Source organism: Staurois parvus, unplaced genomic scaffold, assembly GCF_062004578.1.
Source record: "Staurois parvus isolate SC_StPar_1 unplaced genomic scaffold, SC_StPar_1.0 ptg000309l, whole genome shotgun sequence".
NCBI classification, from domain to species: domain Eukaryota; kingdom Metazoa; phylum Chordata; class Amphibia; order Anura; family Ranidae; genus Staurois; species Staurois parvus.
In genome coordinates, this window is record NW_028318105.1 from 348,194 (window position 1) to 367,793 (window position 19,600).

The 19,600-nt window shown below is 43.7% G+C and overlaps 1 protein-coding gene across 1 annotated transcript in view; it reads left to right on the top strand.

Moving 5' to 3' along the window:
• Positions 1–6,112, top strand: part of LOC149457641 (leukocyte antigen CD37-like) — a 269,956-nt gene extending 263,844 nt beyond the window's left edge. Inside the window, exon 6 of the mRNA XM_089683416.1 lies at positions 5,359–6,112. Within this exon, the coding sequence (XP_089539542.1) occupies positions 5,359–5,436 (78 nt within the window). The 3' untranslated portion in view covers positions 5,437–6,112. The remainder of the gene's footprint in view (positions 1–5,358) is intronic.
• The last annotated feature ends 13,488 nt before the right edge of the window (positions 6,113–19,600 follow it).

The window sequence follows — 19,600 nt, forward strand, 5'->3', positions numbered from 1 at the left end:
CATGTGTGCATACATTCAGGCCATTAACGGTAATCCGGTTGCTAGAGTTAGAGTCAATAGCCACGTGTCGACCGCCTTTGAATGCCACAACGGTATAAGTCAAGGCTGTCCCCTGTCTCTGTTGCGGTTTGTTCTCACGCTGGAACCCTTCTTGAACAAACTTCGGCAGAATCCAGATGTTAAGGGCATCGAGAAAGGGGACCATGGTTATAAACTTGTGGCGTTTACGGATGACATTTTGCTTTTCTTGTCCGACCCTATCACTTCAATTGGAAGACTTTGGTAGCATTTCCAACCTGAAGATTAACTATACGAAATCTAGTGCTCTCAACATTTCTCTTCTGGAAGCTGTGGTGACTTTGTGCAAATCGAATTTTCCTTTTGTTTGGGCGGCAGAGGCGATTATGTATCTGGGCATCCAAATTCCAGGGTCTCTTTCAGAACTATACGCATGGAACCCCTTGGTGGTCCTGGACCATCTCCGTACAGACCATGGTGTCATGGACCAAATTTCAAGTGTTGTGGTTTGGTAGAGCAGCTCTGATCAAAATGGTTAATGTCCCATATTTCCTCTACCTGATGCAAACTATTCCCATTCATTTGCCCCCCTATTTTTTTGTCTCCTTTCGCTGGCTTTGCTCTTCATTCATTTGGTAGGGCAAGCTCCCATAATCAGTTTCCAACACCTTACTTTACCCAAGAATAAGGAGGGGTAGGTTTGCCTGATTTACAACGCTATCATTGAGCTTGTTTGCTCTCGCAAGTGGCATATCCACGACGCGCTCAAAGGCTGGGTCCCTTTGGAGCAATCCCAGGTATCCCAGCCTTTACGTAATAGCCCTTGGCTTTCTCATAAGCATATCCCCCACAGCGCTCTGCAGCATCTCTTTATAGGACCTTCGCTGGAAGCTTGCCTTGCGGTTCAGGGAACCCTCTCTGTCCCGAATGGGTTGGGGCCCATGACTCCTCTGCTTCTTAATCCGGCCTTCCCTAATGGAATGTCAAGGTCATATTTACTGCAGTTTAGGCCACATTGTGATGTTCGGGCCTTATGCCTCTTTCGCAGAGGTAAGCTCGTGTCCCTGAACACGCTCAATAGCTCCCTTGCCCCACATATGTTAGACTTTTGGCCTTATGCACAAATCCAACACTTTCTTTCTCAAGGAGCGAATAACCCCTGGTCTCGATCTTACACCATTGGAAGCTCTTTGTAATAAAACACAGCCTCAGAGACATGTGATCTGTACTCTTTATTCCCTCTTCTTCAGCGGACTCCACTCACAGGTCCAATTCGTCTATAGCCTGGGAACGGGACTTAGGGATTTCCTTTTTGCTCGAACATTGGGATTTGATCTGCTCGCTCATACACTAGTGTACCCAAGAATGCTGCTATAAAATCTTTTCAAGATGGTATAGTACCCCCTCTATTTTCCATAAATTTCTCCCCAAGCTCACTGATTGATGTTGGCGTTGTGGAGTGGTTGAGGGGGTCGCTGCTTCATGTGTGGTGGTCAGGTTCCAGGTTACAACCCTTTTGGGAGCAAATGCACCATTTAATTGCCGAAATTACAGGCCTGCGAATGGCGTTTTTCCCCCCGTGCAATACCTGCTTCACCAGAGTTCCGTCGCAAGGAAATTGTTCTGCTGCTCTTTGGTCATGTTTATGTCCCTGGCCGCCAGACAATGCATTCCTTGCCACTGGCGCTCAATACATCCGCCGATGTTAGAGGAATGGTGCCATAGACTGAATATGATAGAGGAGTTGGAAAAGCTGATTGCAATCTCCAAGGAGAATCTATCTAACCATTCTGTGGTCTGGTGTGAGTGGTCCCAATTTAAGCAAACATCGAGCTACCAGGCCCTCTTCTCTCACAGCCATAGACCTTCCCCAGTTCCTGGTTAACAGCTGTGTGTACCATGATTTATTCTTGATGGCTCCCCCCTTGATTAGGTTTGGCTTCACTTGGCGGGGGATGGGAGACCCCCTACCTTTGCTGTTCTTGCCCTCTTCTATTGCTTTCACTCTCTTTTGTACTCTTTCCTCTCTGCGTCTATTTTTTCTATTATATTGTTCTTATTCCCTCAGATGCCTCGATTTAGATTCTGGTATAGATTTTGGCCCCAGCTGGGCGCTGATGGGACGCTCTTATAGATCCCTCATCGAAGTATTTTCACTCAGCTGTTGTTAATGATTACTACCTGATTCTGGGTCATATGTATGCTCAGTTTCCTGTTTGTTAGGCGGTTAGGGTTTGTTTATATTACTATATATTGTACCCGGTAATACCTGTAATATTGTTGTCTTTCAATAAACGATTATGGAAGAAAGAAAATTAAAAAAATTTGACTGCAATAAGCAAGCAGTGAAAAAGTACAAAACCTCCTCTGACTTCATCTTGCAGCAATATGCAAATGCTGAGGCCCAATTCCCAGGTGCAGCCAATGTAATCGTTAGTGGTTTCAGTATTATGTCATGGATGCAGGCATCCAGCAATGATAATTAGATCAATTGACTTCACTTTAACCCCTTGCCCTCCAGAGGATTTACCCCCCTTCCTGACCAGGCCATTTTTTGCTGTTCAGCACTGCGCTATTTCAACTGGTAATTGTGCGGTCGTGCAATGCTGTACCCAAACAAAATTTATGTCCTTTTTTCACACAAATAGCTTGTATATTAATTGGTTTGCGTGAAAGTTATAGCGTTTACAAATTATGGTATATATACTGGAATTTACATAGCTTTTACTTTCTGACTGCCTATCACATTTCTTGATGCCAGGGCAGTACAACACCCCCTCAATAAATTTTATTTATTTTTTTTTTTTTTACACAAAGTTGTCACTTTAATGATCTATTGCTCATGCATGCCATGGGTATATGTGGAATAACACCCCAAAACACATTCTCCTACTTCTTCCGAGTATGGGAATACCACAGGTCAGAGACTTTTTTGGCAACCTAGCTACATACAAGCCCCCAAAATCCAGACTTTCAAAGGGCATATATCCTCATATCACTTCCCCACTACCTATCACTGTTTCAGAGGCTCTAAAATGCCAGGATAGTACAACCCCCCCTCCCCAGATGACCCCTTTTTGGAAAGTAGACATCACAAGGAATTTGATAAGAGGCATGGGGAGTATTTTACAGATTTTATTTTTGTCACAGGTTTTTGAAAAAGAATAAATTGAAAAAACTGTTTTTTTGCTAGAAAATTACTTTCAACCCCAGAACATTATATATTATTTTAAAGCAGAGGCCCTAGAGAATAAAACATTGGGTATCTTCTAAAGTCACTTCTGTGCTGTTCATCTTGAGTCGATCAAATTTGACCAGAAAAATGAAAGTCGCTCTAGGAAGTTTTGAGCCATTTAAGGTGAAGTAGTACCTCTGGTACAAAGTGGCTGGATTCGCCAAAGGAGCTATCCCCGTGTCCTGGATTGGTGTCCGGTGTGTGTGTTAAATGTTTTGCCTTTCATTTCTATTTTAAACTAAATGGGTTGTTTTACAACGTGAGGGTTTAGATATACTTTAGCTTAATGTCTATAGTCATGAAGGTACTTGAGAGTTTAAACGAGCTATGGTTTATAAGTCTGTTGTGATGTTTTTCCTGACTGCGCACCATTTTGTCAGTCAGTTAACATCATTCACATTAAAAAAAAAAATTAAAGCTATTAGAAACAGCTTAAATCCTTTGTCTACGACCTTGTATGTAAGTCTTTACAGAGGTCCTAGGTACAGTCATGGCCAAAAGTATTGGCATCCCTGAATTTCTGCAACAATTTTCTGGTGAAGTGCTGTATCATCTGACAATTACAAACATTGAGGCATTCACGTTTGTTTATTTCTTTTGTTTTTATTAGTATGACACAAAAAAGTGGAAAAAAAAAACCAAATCTGATAATCTACACAAAAACCCAAAAAAATGGACTTGACAAAATTATTGGAGTCTTCTCAAAATTGTAAGAATTACTTGCATTCCAAATTTGTGATGCTCCTGTAATTTGTAATTAAAACTCACCTGTATCAATTAACAGATCTTAATGTTCCTGTGTCCACTGTGCGCAACATTGTCAAGTTTACAGCCCATGGCACTGTAGCTAATCTCCCTGGGCATGGATGAAAGAGAAAAACTTGAACAAAGATTGCAACAAAGGATTGTTTGAATGGTGGATAAAATACCTCGATCAGCTTCCAGACAAAATGCAAGCCAACCTTCAGGCTCAACTGTGTCAGCTCGCACTATAGGTCACATCTGAATGAAAAGGGATTCTATTGTAGGAGACACAGGAAGACCTCACTACTGACATAGAAGCATAAAAAGCAAGATTGGAGTTTGCAAAAACTTACCTGAGGAAGCCAAAAATCTTTTGGGAGAATGTGCTATGGCTAGACCAAACAAAATTACAGCTTTTTGGTAAAGCCCATCTTTCTTCTGTTTTCAGAAAAAGAAATGAGGCTTTTACAGAAAAGAATACAGTCCCTACAGTCAAACATAGTGGAGGTTTGCTTATGTTTTGGGGTTACTTTGCTGCTTCAGGCACTGGATGTCTTGACCGTGTTCATGATATTATGAAATCTGAAGACTACCAAAGAATTCTGGAGGTGCAATCAATGTAGGGCCCAGTGTCAAAGTTGGGTCTCCATCAGAGGTCATGGATCTTACAGCAGAACAATGGCCCAAACCACACATCAAAAAGCAACCAGAAATGGTTTCAGACAAAGTGCTGGAGAGTAATAAACTGTCTGGCAATGAGTTCAGATCTCAATCCCATAGAGCACCTGTGGAGAGAACTCAAAACAGCAGTTGGGAAAAGGGACCCTTCCAATCTGAGAGACCTGGAGCAGTTGGTGAAAGAGTGATACAGAATTCCAGTAGAGAGGTGTAAGAAATTAATTGATGGTTACAGGAAGCAATCGATTGCAGTTATTTTTTCCAAGAGATGTGCTAACAAATATTAAATTGAGGGTGCCAATAATTTTGTTCGGTCCATTGGGGGGGGATTTGCATGGAATGTGCCAGATTTGTCTTTTTGTTTCTCCAGTCTTTTGTGTCATACTAATACAAAAAAAAGTAATAAACATGAGAATGCCTAACCATTTGTAATTGCAACAAATTTCTGGGCAAAGTGGTACATTTAATGACAAATGCAGGAGGTGCCAATATTTTTGGCCATGACTGTAAATCCCAACTTGTATGTATAATCTAGAGCAAAAAGGTGCACTATTTATACAGTGTTATATTGCTATGGTTTATTGCATTTAGATTGTCTGTTATCGTATGTTGTTTTCAAGTAATTATGTTGTTCAGTAGATACCTAGCTAAATCAATGTCTAACATTTATTTTTATTTTCCAGCTCTTTGTCATGACACTGTCGATGTGTCTGTGTAGAAATTTGGATCAGAATTACAACGAATTATCACGTTACTCTTAGTTCCACTGCACAGTTACCCAAACATTTTACAGGCAACGAGCTGCATTCTTGTTTTCTGCTTGTTAAAACACCCTACCCTTTCAGAAGAGAATCTGATTCAACTTTTCAAGTTCTATGAAGATGCCTGCAGCTGCTAGACCAAAGCAGATATCACATATCAAAATGTGGTAAAAAAAAAAAAAAGTAAAAAAAAACTTTTGTCATAACACAAACCTTTCTATTCAATATGTATACAATACCTTACCCATATGCAGTTTTCCACCCAGATGCTGAGGTACAGTCAATATTGGCCTAGCCCTAGACTGTAAATGTTCTATATAATAGAGACATCTAGTGGATGTTTTGCATGTTACAGAGATTCAGATTTCTTCATCATAAAGATGTGTAGATGCTAAGAAAATAAAGAAAAATGTGTTACGCGCTGTATAACCTTTGTGAATAAACTTACATAGGATATAGTCTGCCTAGATTAGCATAGTTTAGTTTGTTTTTCTCTGATGTACTCAGTGAATTATATAGCATGTCATAAATGTTTTTTTTCTGCATTCGAACCCTGTTAAAGAGATATAAAGCTGTATTCATCTAGTTATATACAAATATTCTAGTTGCAGGGAAATGTTAAAACCATATTTTTTGTTGTAGCTAAAATATTAAATTTACTTAAAGTAATACAGAACCCGACCTATGACGTATTCTGTATGGTAGGGCAAAAGAGCAGTGTTGATGTCAAAACAGCAGTAATTAATGAAACCACTTAAGTGTATTTATGTTAATCCTATTTTAGTCAATTTTTTCGTAAGAAAAGAAACAAGACAATCCAAATGCATCATAAGTACATCATTTGAAATTGAAGATGAAGACACGCTTTCAAAATCATGTAGTGTAATAACAATTGTGTTTTCAGTGTGTTTACATCACTTAAATGGGTTGCTACACTTAAAGAACTACAGGATAGGCAAAAAAAAAAAAATCACCCATTTATACACCCCCCTACACAGAACACTTAACAGGTAATACAATTTTAAAAATCCTTACCATTTAGAAGGTAATACAATTTTAAAAATCCTTATCTTTTGAATCAGAGATGAGGTGATGAAAATTGAATTCGACTTCTCTTCTAAATGGTAAGAGCATCTGCTCTGCCAAGGAGGAGGTATAACAGAAATTACATCATATCCTCTCCTTTCCCTCTGCAGTAAAAGGAAACTACAGTTTTCATCAACCAGAAGGAACTGTAGAGGGTGTGGGTGGGAACACTAGGCCTGTACACGTTGAATGTGTCTGAGAGTCTCGGTTCGCCCACCACTGCAAATGGGCCTGAATTACATGACTGCTTCCTGGAGAAAACTGCAGAAGTTATGTGCCAAGACCAGTGGCTGGGGGAATAGTTGGCATAGCAGCCACTGGTCTTACAAACATGAAACCAAAGTGAATTAATGGTTTGATTTGAAAATGAATAGGCTATTTCAGAGCAAATACTGAGTGAACCAGAGGATGGATGACATATTCAGCGAAGGTAGGAAATCAGTAACTTAATTGTTCTTCGCGCTCTTACTGAACCTACCTGACTGTTGGTTCTAATTCCCCCTCCCCAAAAAAATTTGGACTGTTGTCCCTGCCAACCAGTCAAGGCAGCGCAACCCACCCACTTTAAGTATGATGCAGTGTACTTCAATTGGCAGGCAATCAAGGCTGTCAACACCTGTCTACTAAGAGCACTTGGTTTTTTATGGACAGAGAAGTGAGGGTGGACAGTGTTATCGCAAAGGAGAAGGGCAGAGTCCCAAAATTAGGCCAAACCCTTAAGGTTGGCCACACATCTTACAATGTAATTGTAGTTTTGCCTTTAGATCTTCAAAAAAAAAAAAAAAAAAACTTTATAGCACAAGCAACTGCCTAATAGGCTAAAACTGAATGACTTGCGTAGCGCTGCCCCCTAAGGAGCCACTTGATATTAGGTCCCCCTATTTCCTGCACAGCCAGGCAACATGCATTTTCAACAGGTACACTTAGTCAAAAATCCAGTCCATGGGCTTGTTTTTGTTGTTTTATTGAGGGTAAACTTTATTATTATACAGTATTTATATAGCACCAACAGTTCTCTCAGCGCTGTACATTACAATGGGGACAATACATGAGACAGTACAATAACAATGCAGTGCGAAACACGAGGGGTTCGAGGGCCCTGCTCCTTGGAGCTTACAATCTAGGAGGGAGGGATAGGGATTATGGGATGTTTAACTTGAATTGGTGAAAAAAAAACAAAAAAAAACTAACTGCGCTATGTACAAGAAAAAAAAAACTGGATCCCGGACGTTACTCCTGCTAAAGTGGTATCAGTCCCTTTAAGGATCAGTAGCACTGTGACTTTAAAGTGGATGTAAAGGCTCAAGGTTTTTTACCTTCATGCATTCTATGCATGAAGGGAAAACCGCTGTGCAGCAGCCCCCCTAATGCTCACTTAAGCCTCCTCTCAATCCAGCGATGTGCACTGGAGTCTCTGCTATCCCGGGACTCCCTCTCCTCATTGGCTGAGGCAGAAGCTGGAGCTATTGGCTCCCACTGCTGTCAATCACAGCCAGTGAGCCAATGAGGAGAGGGAGGGGGCAGAGCCAAGCCACAGCTCTGTGTGAATGGATACATGGAGCAGTGTATACCCCCATAGCAAGCTGCTTGCTGTGGAGACAACCGACAGGAGGGATGATCCAGGAATGCCAGCAGGGGACCTGAGAAGAGGATGATCCGGGCTGCTGTGTGCAAAACTATTGCACAGAGCAGGTAAGTATAGACATGTTTGTCATTTAAAAAAAAAAAACCTTTATAATCAATATAAAGAGCTCTAGGTCCCCTTGGGTGAACTCTCACAAAGTCCCAAACTTGGTGAGAAAAATACCATCCCACCTGGCTGCTTTGTAAGTGTCCCAGAGCAAGGGATTAGTTTGGCTGTGACACTGTCCCTGTGAAAGCATGCAGGATATTTCATCTGGCAGCTTTTTTCTTTATAGGCCCTGGGGTTGTAGAGGTACTCGCTCTTCCCATGTCGAGTATGGTGTTCCCTGGATAGGTTTTATGGTGCAGTTCCCTCCTTCCAGTTTCCTCTCATTTCTCCCTTCCTTCTCAGCCCCAACCTGAAGGCAGAGCCCCTCTTCCCCTGGGTGCTCTCCCAGGCCTCATGGTCCTCAGCACTCCATCTTCTTTCTGATCAGACTCCCCTACTCGCTAGGCTCTTTAATAGATAGGCAGCTCTAACCTGCCTGGCCAGGCCTCCTGCCTGGTATTACCGTATTTGCCGGCGTATAAGACGACTTTTCAACCCGTGAAAATCTTTTGAAAAGTCGGGGGGTCATCTTATACGCCGGTACACGGCGAGCCGTTGTCAGGGCGGCACTTTTTCGAGGGGCGGTGCCAACCCCCCTCCTCCTCCAACGGACACCAAGTACAGGGGTGGGCAGAGGGGCTGCTGTACCTTACCTCGCTCCGGTCCCGGTCCCACGACGATCCGGTCCAGGAAGCGCGGCTGCTCCTTCTTTCAGTTCGGCCGCTCGATGGTCCCGCCGCCCGCTCGGCTCCGCCTCCTCACCGGTGATTGGGCGCCAGCACTGGAAAGGCACACAGGCGACCAATCACCGTCGAGGAGGCGGAGCCGAACGGCCCCGCGAAAATCAAGCGGCCGAACTGAAAGAAGGAGCAGCCGCTCCTCTCCCCCACGGACACTAACGATGGGGCACTATTCCTCCTCCCCACTGACACCAATGATGGGGCACTATTCCTCCTCCCCACTGACACCAATGATGGGGCACTATTCCTCCCCCACTGACACCAATGATGGGGCACTTTTCTCCCCACTGATACCAATGATGGGGCACTATTCCTCCCCCACTGACACCAACCATGGGGCACTATTCCTCCTCCCCACTGACACCAACGATGGGGCGCTATTCCTCCCACTGACACCAACGATGGGGCGCTATTCCTGCCACTGACACCAATGATGGGGCGCAATTCCTGCCACTGACACCAATGATGGGGCGCAATTCCTGCCACTGACACCAATGATGGGGTGCTATTCCTCCCACTGACACCAATGATGGGGCACTATTCCTCCCACTGACTAATGATGGGGCACTATTCCTCCCACTGACACTAATGATGGGACACTATTCCTCACACACTGACACTAATGACGGGGCACCATCATTGGTGTCAGTGGGAGCCAGGACAAAAGTCCACCCAGTTCATCAAAAAAAAAAAAAAAAAAATAAGATAATCTTATACCAACAGTTGATCCAGAGGAAGACAACCCCCCCCCCCCCCCCCAGCAAAAGCATGATCCAATTTGCTCCTGCAGAAAAAAAAAAAATTCCTTCCTGATCCCCCCTAGAGGCAATCAGATATTCTCTGGATCAACTTTACCTATAAATGTTAGTATCCGGTTATATTATGTGTATCTAGGAAAGAATCCAGGGCTTTAAAGCAGTTCACTGAGCTGGCCAGAACCATCTCTTGAGGAAGTGTAGTCCACATTTTCACAGCTCTTACTGTGAAGAAACCTTTCCATGTTTGGAGATTAAACCTCTTCTTCTTGACTTAAAGAGTGCCCCCTTGTCATCTGTGATGACCTCAGGGTGAATAACTCTACACTAAGTTAACTATATGAACCACTGATGTATTTATACATGTTGATCATATTACCCCCTTAATTTCCTCTTCTCAAGAGAGAATAAATTCAGTTTATCCAATATTTCCTCATAGCTGAGCTCCTCCATGCCTCTTATCAGTTTGGTTGCCCTTCTCTGTAGTTTTTCTAGCTCCTCAGTGTTCAGTTTGTGAATTGGTGCCCACAACAGAACTGCATATTCCAGATGAGGTTTTACTAATGATTTGCATGGGGGTAAAATGATATTTCTCGCTCTGGAGTCTATACCTCTTAATACTGTATGGATCTCCAGAATCAGAGGGAGGCAATAGAGGCCTGACTTGCTGAGTTATCCAGCCTGACCTAACCTTGACCCCTCCACTGACATGCTCACATTAGCTACTCTGTAAGCCATTAAATGTTCTTAACTCTAGCACCAGTAGAGCGTGCTACACTTGTTTAAGTAGACCTCTACACTGTATATGATAAAACAGATAATATTGCATAGAGATTTTATAATCAAATTGTAATGTGTGTGGCCATCTTCACAATCTACCAGGTTTAGGTTAACCACTTGCCGACCAGAGATAGGTGAATGATGGCTTCACTGTGGCCTGCCAGTTCTGGGAAGGAGTCATAACTTCCTCCCAGGATGCGTCCTCCCGCACGCCCCCAGAGATCTCCATGATCACGGTTTCCTACGTGCACAATTGATCACATGCGGTAAAAGGCCAATCACAGCGACATTTACCACGTGATCAGCAGTGTCCAATGACACAGCAGATCACCGGTAATTGCAGTTGCCGGTTATCGGCTGAACTTTCCTCATGCTGTCACAGCGTGAGGAAAGCACTGCCGATAACCGGCAACTGTCAGAGGAGGGATTGGCACTGATCATCAGGGCACTGATGAAAAGTGCCCTGATGATCGGTGCCCAGCAGTGCCACCTACCAGTGCCGCCCAGCAGTGCCACCCACCAGTGCCCAGCAGTCTCCACAATGTAGTCAAAACAGCAACCTTTGAGCTGGATCTTTGTCTTCGGGAACAGGGCAAAGTCTGTAGAAGCCAAATTTGGCAAGTAGGGTGGGTGTGGAAGTGAGATCATTGCAGCCCGGGTACAAACTTGGCAGCCAGAGGCCGCATGTTCAAATCACATGTGAGGATTGCCTGAACTGTTCCGTATGACTGTTCCAACAATAGCAGCAATATTGTGGATTGTTCTTCGATGATCATAATACATAAGTTGCAGAATGGTTTCGACATTTACACTTTTTCAGGGTTTGAGCTTGTGGGTGGTCTTCCTGATCTCTCATCTTCCAGTGATGTTCTTCTGCTCTTGAAGTGTGCGTGCCACTCAAAATACCTCAAACATCTCATTGCAGCATCGCCGTAAACTTGCTGAATCATGTCAAATATCTCTGTGCAGATTTGCCCAGTTTTATGCAGAATTTCACGTTTGTGCTATGTTCTAACTTGCTGTCCATGATGAATGAATAGACGTGATAATGCATGTGGTCAGAATAGCACCAGCTGCACAGCTCCCGATGTACACAGGACAATGTCTTTTAGCACACCGACTCATGAAGGTTGATGCTCCCTGTGACTGTGCATGCAGATGCTACCTGTGACTGTGCATGCAGATGCTACCATCTGTTGGCGTGTTACAAAACTAGTCTCAAAACTTTTTGAAAACACCTTGTATATAATGATGTAGGTTGAGGCAGTGGTGTATTTAGGTTTTGAGCTGCCCTAAGCAACACAAAAATGCCCCTCCCCCCAGTGAACCCCCACTGTCTCTAGTGCACCAACATTTGCTGAGCAGAATTTGGTGGTCGGCCACATCTGTCTGTGAAAGTGTCAGTGGTATGAAGGTGTCAGTCACCTGGCAGTTTCCAGTCAGTATTTGTCAGCTCTCCCCCCCCAGAGTACACATAGTATAGACATTAGTAGGATGGAGATCACTCACCAGCTCGGCGGAGGGGTAGAGGCTGAGGAGCCATGTTTTGCTGGTACATATCCTTCTCACAGCCACATTTCCCCTTCCACTTCCATCTCTGACATCTGAGCCCTGGCCCCGTACAGCCTGCTCATATTGTAGTTCTCTCCTGTGGAGGCGGTGGGTCGGAGGTGGGGAAAGGACTACAACTCCCAGTATGCAGTGAACCCCACCAGGCTGTAGGCAGCTCTGAGTGTCGGGGCTCCTGGATCTCACCGTAATGTGTGGTGGTGGGGAGCCGGAGCTGGGTCATGATCCTGGAGGATGGCACTGTCACAGGGGAGGCCTGATACGCCCAGTCCTCATTGTATCCCTTAGTGCTGGGTCTGGAGTAGCAAGTGACATATCACTGACGTCCCTTCTCCCAGGGGGAGGGCAGCGCCGACCCCCCCTGAAATACATCTTGTTTGCCTAGTGACAAATATGTCCCTGGGTTGATTTACTAAAGACAAAATATGCTGTTTAGTTTGCAAGGAATTTTTTGTGAGTTGCAAGGAATTGTTTAGCTTTAAGAGTGTGGTGAAGCAATGAATAACTTTATCATCCATTTTTGTGTAAGCAAAATGCTGTATCTTCTTCAATCATGACACAAGACGTATAATAATAGGCTATACAAAAATAAGGATTAAATACTCATATGTGTTGCCATAAATTGATAAGCTGCTGCAAGCACCTAAATGTGTTCCCACATCAATAAAATTACCCAAGAATAGTGCTGCACTACCCCATAGTGACCAAAAAAAATAAAACTAATATATAAAACACCCTCCTGAGAATCAAACCCAATGTGTAAATGAATAAATCTGTAAAACAAAGTCAATAGTAAAAAAGAAAAACTGACTGAGCCTCCAAATCCAAATGATACATATCAAACATACCAAAAATAAACCATAATCAAGTATCAAACACCTGGCTAACCTACAATAAACACCTGGCTGAGCTGAAGAATATAGTGTAAAAAAAACAATAACTATAATAAATATTTGAAACCTATACAAAAAAAAAAAAAACCACGATCACAATAGTAGTAAACACCTGGCCAAGCTACAATAAACATCCGGCTGAGCTGAAGCATAAAGTGTGAAAGCCAACAAAAACAGTATTAAATTATTGTAAAACAAATCCCCTAATGGAATAGGTGATGAATCAAGTAAATGTTCAACTGGGCTAGATATTCAAAAAAAGCGCATAGTAAAAAAAGATAAGCAGCTCTACTGAATTTATACAAAAAACAGATAAATGGGGAATGATAGATAACACTTAACCACTTGCCCTCTAGAGGTTTTACCCCCCTTAATGACCAGGCCTCCTTTTGCTACTTGGCTCTGCACTAATTCAACTGATAGTTGCGTGGTAATGCAATGCTGTACCCAAACAAAATTTATATCCTTTTTTTCACACAAATAGAGCTTTCTTTTGGTGGTATTTGATCACCTGTGTGCTTGTTATTTTTTGAGCTATAAACAAAAAAAAGACCAAAAATTTTGAAGAAAAATTATATTTTTTTTTACTTTCAGCTATAAAAATATATAGTAAACTCAAAGTTAGTTTTAAATTTAGGCCAAAATATAGTCTGCTTTTTGGTAAAAAAAATCCAAATAAGTATATTGATTGCTTTAGGTGAAAGTTATAGCGTCTACAAACTATGGTATAGATACTGCAATTTTCGCCATATTTTACTATACAGCGCTGCACTAGTTTAACTGACAATTGCACAGTCATGCAATACGGTACATAAATGAAATTGATGGGTTTTTTTTCACACAAATAGAGCTTTCTTTTGGTGGTATTTGATCACCAGTGCGGTTTTTATTTTTGGCGCTATAAACAAAATAAATTGAGAAAAAAATGTTTTGGAAAAAAAGCAATATTCTCTCATTTCGGTCATAAAAAATATAAAAAAAAAAAACAATTTTGTCATAAATTTTAGGCCAAAATGTATTCCGCTATATGTTTTTGGTTAAAAAATCCCAATAAGTGTATATTGATTGCTTTGTGTGAAAGATATAGCATCTACAAACTATGGTATAGATAATGGAATTTACACAGCTTTTACTTTCTGACTGCCCATCACATTTCCTGAGGTGATAAAATACCAGGATAGTACAAACACCCCCAAATGACCCCTTTTCTGAAAGTAGACACCCTAAGCTATATGCTGAGAGGCATATTGAGTCCATGGAAGATTTTTTTTTTTTCCACAAGTTTCTGGAAAATGACAATTTTTTTTTTTTTTTTTGACACAAAGTTGTCATTTAAATTATATATTTCGAGAGTGCGCATGCGCGGCCGCCGGGATTGGATGTCCCGGCACTAGCTCCGCACATCTCCGGCACCGACAGCAGCCCATAAAAGGGCATAGTGCCGCTTCACCCCCGAGGCCCCCCCCTGCCTTTCTCCGGATCTCGGGCACCAGATATAATGCCCGGAAAGACGGCGGTGAAGAGCTGTGGAGGCTCCCAGCGGCGGCTCCCTGCGGGGATTGGGGGACCCAAGATGGCGGCCGGATCGGTGCCCACGGTTCCTGGTGCCTCCTCTGCCTCTGTTGCAGCAGCACCTCTCCCTCGGAGGGAGAAGATGGGCTCCTCGTCCCACACTGGTCCAGGGAGGACTGCAGCAGCATCATCAGCTAGCATCATCAGTCCCAGGCTTCGGCCTGTTCATTGAGCCATGACTCCCCGGCATCCTCGCCCTTGAGCAGCGAAATAGCTGCTATTTTTTCAAGCCAGCATAGCGGTCCTGAGCCTGCGGATGATAGCCCGGCTTCCTCTCCAACGGTTCCTCCTGACCCGCCTCTATACTCTGGTGATGCAACTTGATAGCTCGGTTCGCAGATTTGCTGCAACGTGAATTAGACAGAGCTACCTCAAAACTGGCGGCTGATCTTAAGCAGGATTTTCAGGCCTTGGGCCACCGTCTAGACAGTATTGAGGCTAAAGTTGATGCGACAGTCCAAAGTATCTCCCAAAATTCTAACATGATCACCGACTTGCAAGATCGCCTGGAGGAGGCGTATTCTAAAATTGATGACCTGGAGAATCGAGCCAGGCGATACAATTTTCGCATTCGAGGTCTTCCTGAGTCGGTTAAGGAGCTTACTAGCTGCGCACACACCCTCATGCGGTCTGCTATGCCTGCTATTGATGACCTTCACCTTGAGATTGATCGCATTCACCGGGCACTGATCCCCCCCCGGAAAGGGGGGCCTCCTAGAGATCATCGTCAAGCCTCATTTTTTCCAGGTTAAGGAGGTGGTCATGCGGTATGGCAGGGAGAATCCGGATATAGAGCTTGCAGGGCACAAGGTACAAATCTTTGCTGATGTCTCGTCGGCCACTATCCAGAGGCGGCGATCCCTCAAGCCACTTCTCTCTCACTTGGTGAGAAAGGGCATTAAATATCGTTGGGCCTACCCTTTTCGTTTACAGTTCACTCTTAATGGAAAGTCCTATGGGTTTGCTACATTCCAGGATGGCGAGGAGTTGCTGCTTCAGCTGGGTATTATCTCTCGCAGTCCGACGTCCCATTCTCCTACGGGATCGGCTCCTCTACCTCCGCTGCTCCAGCCATTGTGGACTACTCCATCATCTAAGAAGAAGGGGTCCCGGAATCCATCTGAGAGGATTTCTTGAACTTCCGTGTTATTTTGGGGACTTTTCGCTGGGATATGTAAGTTGATGGCGGCCTCTCTGTGGCTCTTAAGAGTGTTGGCCGTTGTCGCTGTGTTGGCGGGGGGGGGGGGGATGGGCTGGGGGTGGGACTTGGGGTGTTAATTGCATCTGTTTACTGAATACCATTTCAAGTGATTTTAATTGCTTTGTTTTACGTTCAATGCGCTGTTCGTTTGATTTATTGTTGATGGGTTATAATTGCTGTCGGTGCCGGAGAGTGTCTTTGCGCTCTCCCTGATTGGAAGACTCTTCCCCGGGATTGTTTCTCTGGGCAGATCTATTCCACCACAGGGCTATTGCTCTGTATTTCCTGGTACATTGGTTCATTCATTTACTAGTACTGTTTCGTGTACCGCGGTCACTTGGCATTTGGACTTTTGTGTTCCAAATGTTCTCTTTTCTTTCCAATTTTTTTCTCTTTGTTTTTTTCTGTTTTTTTTCTGATTTTTTTAGGGGTCAGCTGGCAACATTTAAGGACTTCTAGGGATCTTCATACTCTTAAGGAATGAGGGGTCTTTATTATGCTTAGTTCCATAATTATTTATCATGTCTTCCTTACGGTCTACTAGCGGAGAAAATGTTCAGGGGCTCAATTCCCCATCCAAACGCATACAGGCTTTTAGCTCGTACCACTCCCTTGGGGCGGATATAGTTGCCTTACAGGAGACTCATTTTCCCCCCTCCTTCTCTCCACGTTATATTCATAAAAATTACCCTCTCTGCTTTTTTGCTAATGCTACAGAGAAAAAGCGGGGGGGTGACCCTATGCTTTTCTCGCCGAGTGTCCTTTGTCGAATCTAAAATTGTCCGGGACAAGGAGGGGCGATATCTTTTGGTGGAAGGCCACTTGGGAGGAAACCTTATCACTTTTATAATTTATTATACCCCCAATGCCAATCAGGTTGAATTCTTCCAATCTTTGCTAAGCACTCTGGTCGGAGAATTTGAGGGTGACATTATTCTAGCTGGGGACTCTAATTTAGCGTTGGACCAGACTCTGGATCGTTCCCGAACTGCCACGCTTCAGCCTCCTAGACGGAGCCGTAAATTGGCTCAACTTTTATATCGATATGATTTTATTGATGCGTGGAGGGAGGCTAATCCTACTTCGAGATTACTCCCACTACTCCAGGGCTCATAATAGTTATTCTCGCATTGACAATATTTTTCTTCCCAAACTTGTTACTGCTAAAATCTTTTCTACGCCCTGGTCTGACCACGACCCAGTTTCTATCACCTTGTCGTCCGAGACTCCTGGTAAGACGGCTTTTCATTGGCGTCTTAATGAGTCTATTTTGAGTAACCACTCTCATTGTTGGGAAATCTCCTCACACCTGCAAATATTTTGATTAATAAAGCAGAGGACACGAACCCGGCGATTAATTGGGCAGCTCATAAGGCCTCAGTCAGGGGATATATTATTCAACTCTCTTCTCGGTTAAAAAAAAGCCCGAAATGATCTACTTGCTACTAAAACTCAGTTGTATACTGACCTGGTTGCTCAACATAAGCTACATCCCAGTTCTGATTTGTTACTTAAACTTGACCAGGCCCGACTGGAACTTAACTTATGTCTTACTACCACTGCGGATAAACAACTTCGTTGGTCTAATCATAAATTCTTTACTTGGAGGGACAGGCCTGGTACCCTGTTGGCACGCAAGCTGACTCCTAGACATTCCCAGACGGCCCTCCCCAAGCTCAGACTGGACAATGGTTCGTTATCCCAGGACCCGGGTAAGATCCTCCACAAATTCCATTCTTTTTACTCTCAGCTTTATAGTTCGCCCACGGGGGGTTGTTCTTCTTCCTCACTGGAGGCTTTTTTGGAGTCTCTCATTTCCCCCCCTCCGGGAGGCTCATAGGGAGCTAATGGAACAACCTATCTCTTGTGAAGAAGTTGGGAATGCGGTGAAATCCCTGGCCTCTCATAAGGCCCCGGGACCGGATGGTCTTCCCAATAATTACTATAAAGCTTTCCCGGACATTCTGATACCCCATATGGCCCTGTACTTTAATTATTTGCGGGAGGGGGGAGTGGTTCTCCCAGAGGAAAATAAGGCATTCATTAGTGTCATTCCCAAGCCTTTCAAGGATGCCGCTATGGTCTCCAATTACCGGCCTATTTCTTTAATTAACTGATTTAAAGATTCTTACTAAAATCCTGGCCCTACGGCTCCATAATTTCTTGGCTTTATACATTCATGATGACCAATCAGGATTCATAAGTGGTCGACAAACATCGGACCAAATTAGGCAGACTATAGCTTTGCTGTCAGCTGTGCAGTCCAATTGGGATGGATCGTCGCAAAGGGAAATTTTACTACTGTCACTGGATATTCAGAAGGCATTCGACAGTCTGTCCTGGGACTATTTGTTTAGAACGTTGGATAGGTTTGGGTTTGGCCCTTATTTTACGACGCTGTTGCGGGCCCTCTATTCTACTCCGTCAGCTCAAGTTTCTATTCGTGGACATAAATCAGTCCCTTTTTCGATAGAACGAGGAACTAGACAGGGATGTCCTCTTTCTCCGTTGCTCTTTGCGTTGGCGATGGAACCTCTTGCGATTGCTATTCGTGCTGATTCCACTATATCGGGTGTTACCTGTGGTCAAAGGGTTCATAAATGCGCCCTATTTGCCGACGATGTTCTTATGTACATATCTAATCCTCGCACGTCTCTGCTTGGTTTCTTCCATCTGTTTCATCGGTTTTCTGAGGCCTCCGGTCTTACGCTCAACTCCTCAAAAACTGTTGCTTTAAATATCTCGTTACCCGATTCAGAGGTTCGCTACTGCCGGGAAAACTGATTTTCAGTGGGCCCCTGATTCTCTCCCCTATCTGGGGATTCTCCTTACGAAATCTTTATCGACGCTATACCATGCCAACTATCTCCCGCTTTTCAAACGACTTAAAAATGACTTCTTAGCCTGGCAGGATCTTTCACTTTCCTGGTTTGGTAGAATTAATTCTATTAAAATGACCTTCCTACCTAGATTATTATACTATTTCAGGACGTTACAATTCGGATTCCAAAACGAGAACTAGTCTTACTACAGGCTGCAGTCTCCAGATTTGTATGGAGGGGAAGGCGCCCTAGGCTGAACAAATCTACCTTGTTTTCTCTGAAGAGGCATGGCGGTTTGGGACTCCCTAATCTTTTCGCATAATCTTTTCAGGAGGCTCAAATAGCACAACTATCTTGTACTACGGCCAGGGGGTATGTACCCCAATGGGTTGGGATTGAGGCTCTTTCGTGCCGTCCATATGCTATTGGTACTCTTATGTGGCTTCCCAGTAGATTGCGCCCTCCTATTTTGTGTCCTACTCTATCCTACTCATTGTCAGTGTGGGATAGATGGCGAGCTCGTAAACCTTTCTTCTCTCCGCATACCCCGTTGGCTCCGGTGTTTGGTAATCCTGAGTTTGCCCCGGGTTTATCTTTCACGAGGTTCCAATGGTGGATTAATAAGGGGTTGCTACGTATTGGGGATTACTTGGATGGGGTTCGCCCTCGGTCTCTTCATTATTTTGTGAATTTTTGTGGGATGCTTCGTGGAGAGATATTTCGTTATCATCAACTTCGCTCTTTTATTGATAGCAAACTTAGACTACTCGCAGAACCCTGTGCGCTTACTTCCCTTGAGGTCTCCTGTGGGGCAAGTGGGATGATGAGAGGTCGCTTGTCCATTGTTTATGCTTTGTTGGTTGATCCCCTAACTACATTATCTTACATGATTCTATGGGAACAGGATTTAAATAGTTCATTAGATTTGGATACCTGGCGGACTGCGGCCCATGCCCTATCGAAGATTTCGATTAACACTGATCTTGTTGAATCTAACTACAAAACGCTACTTCG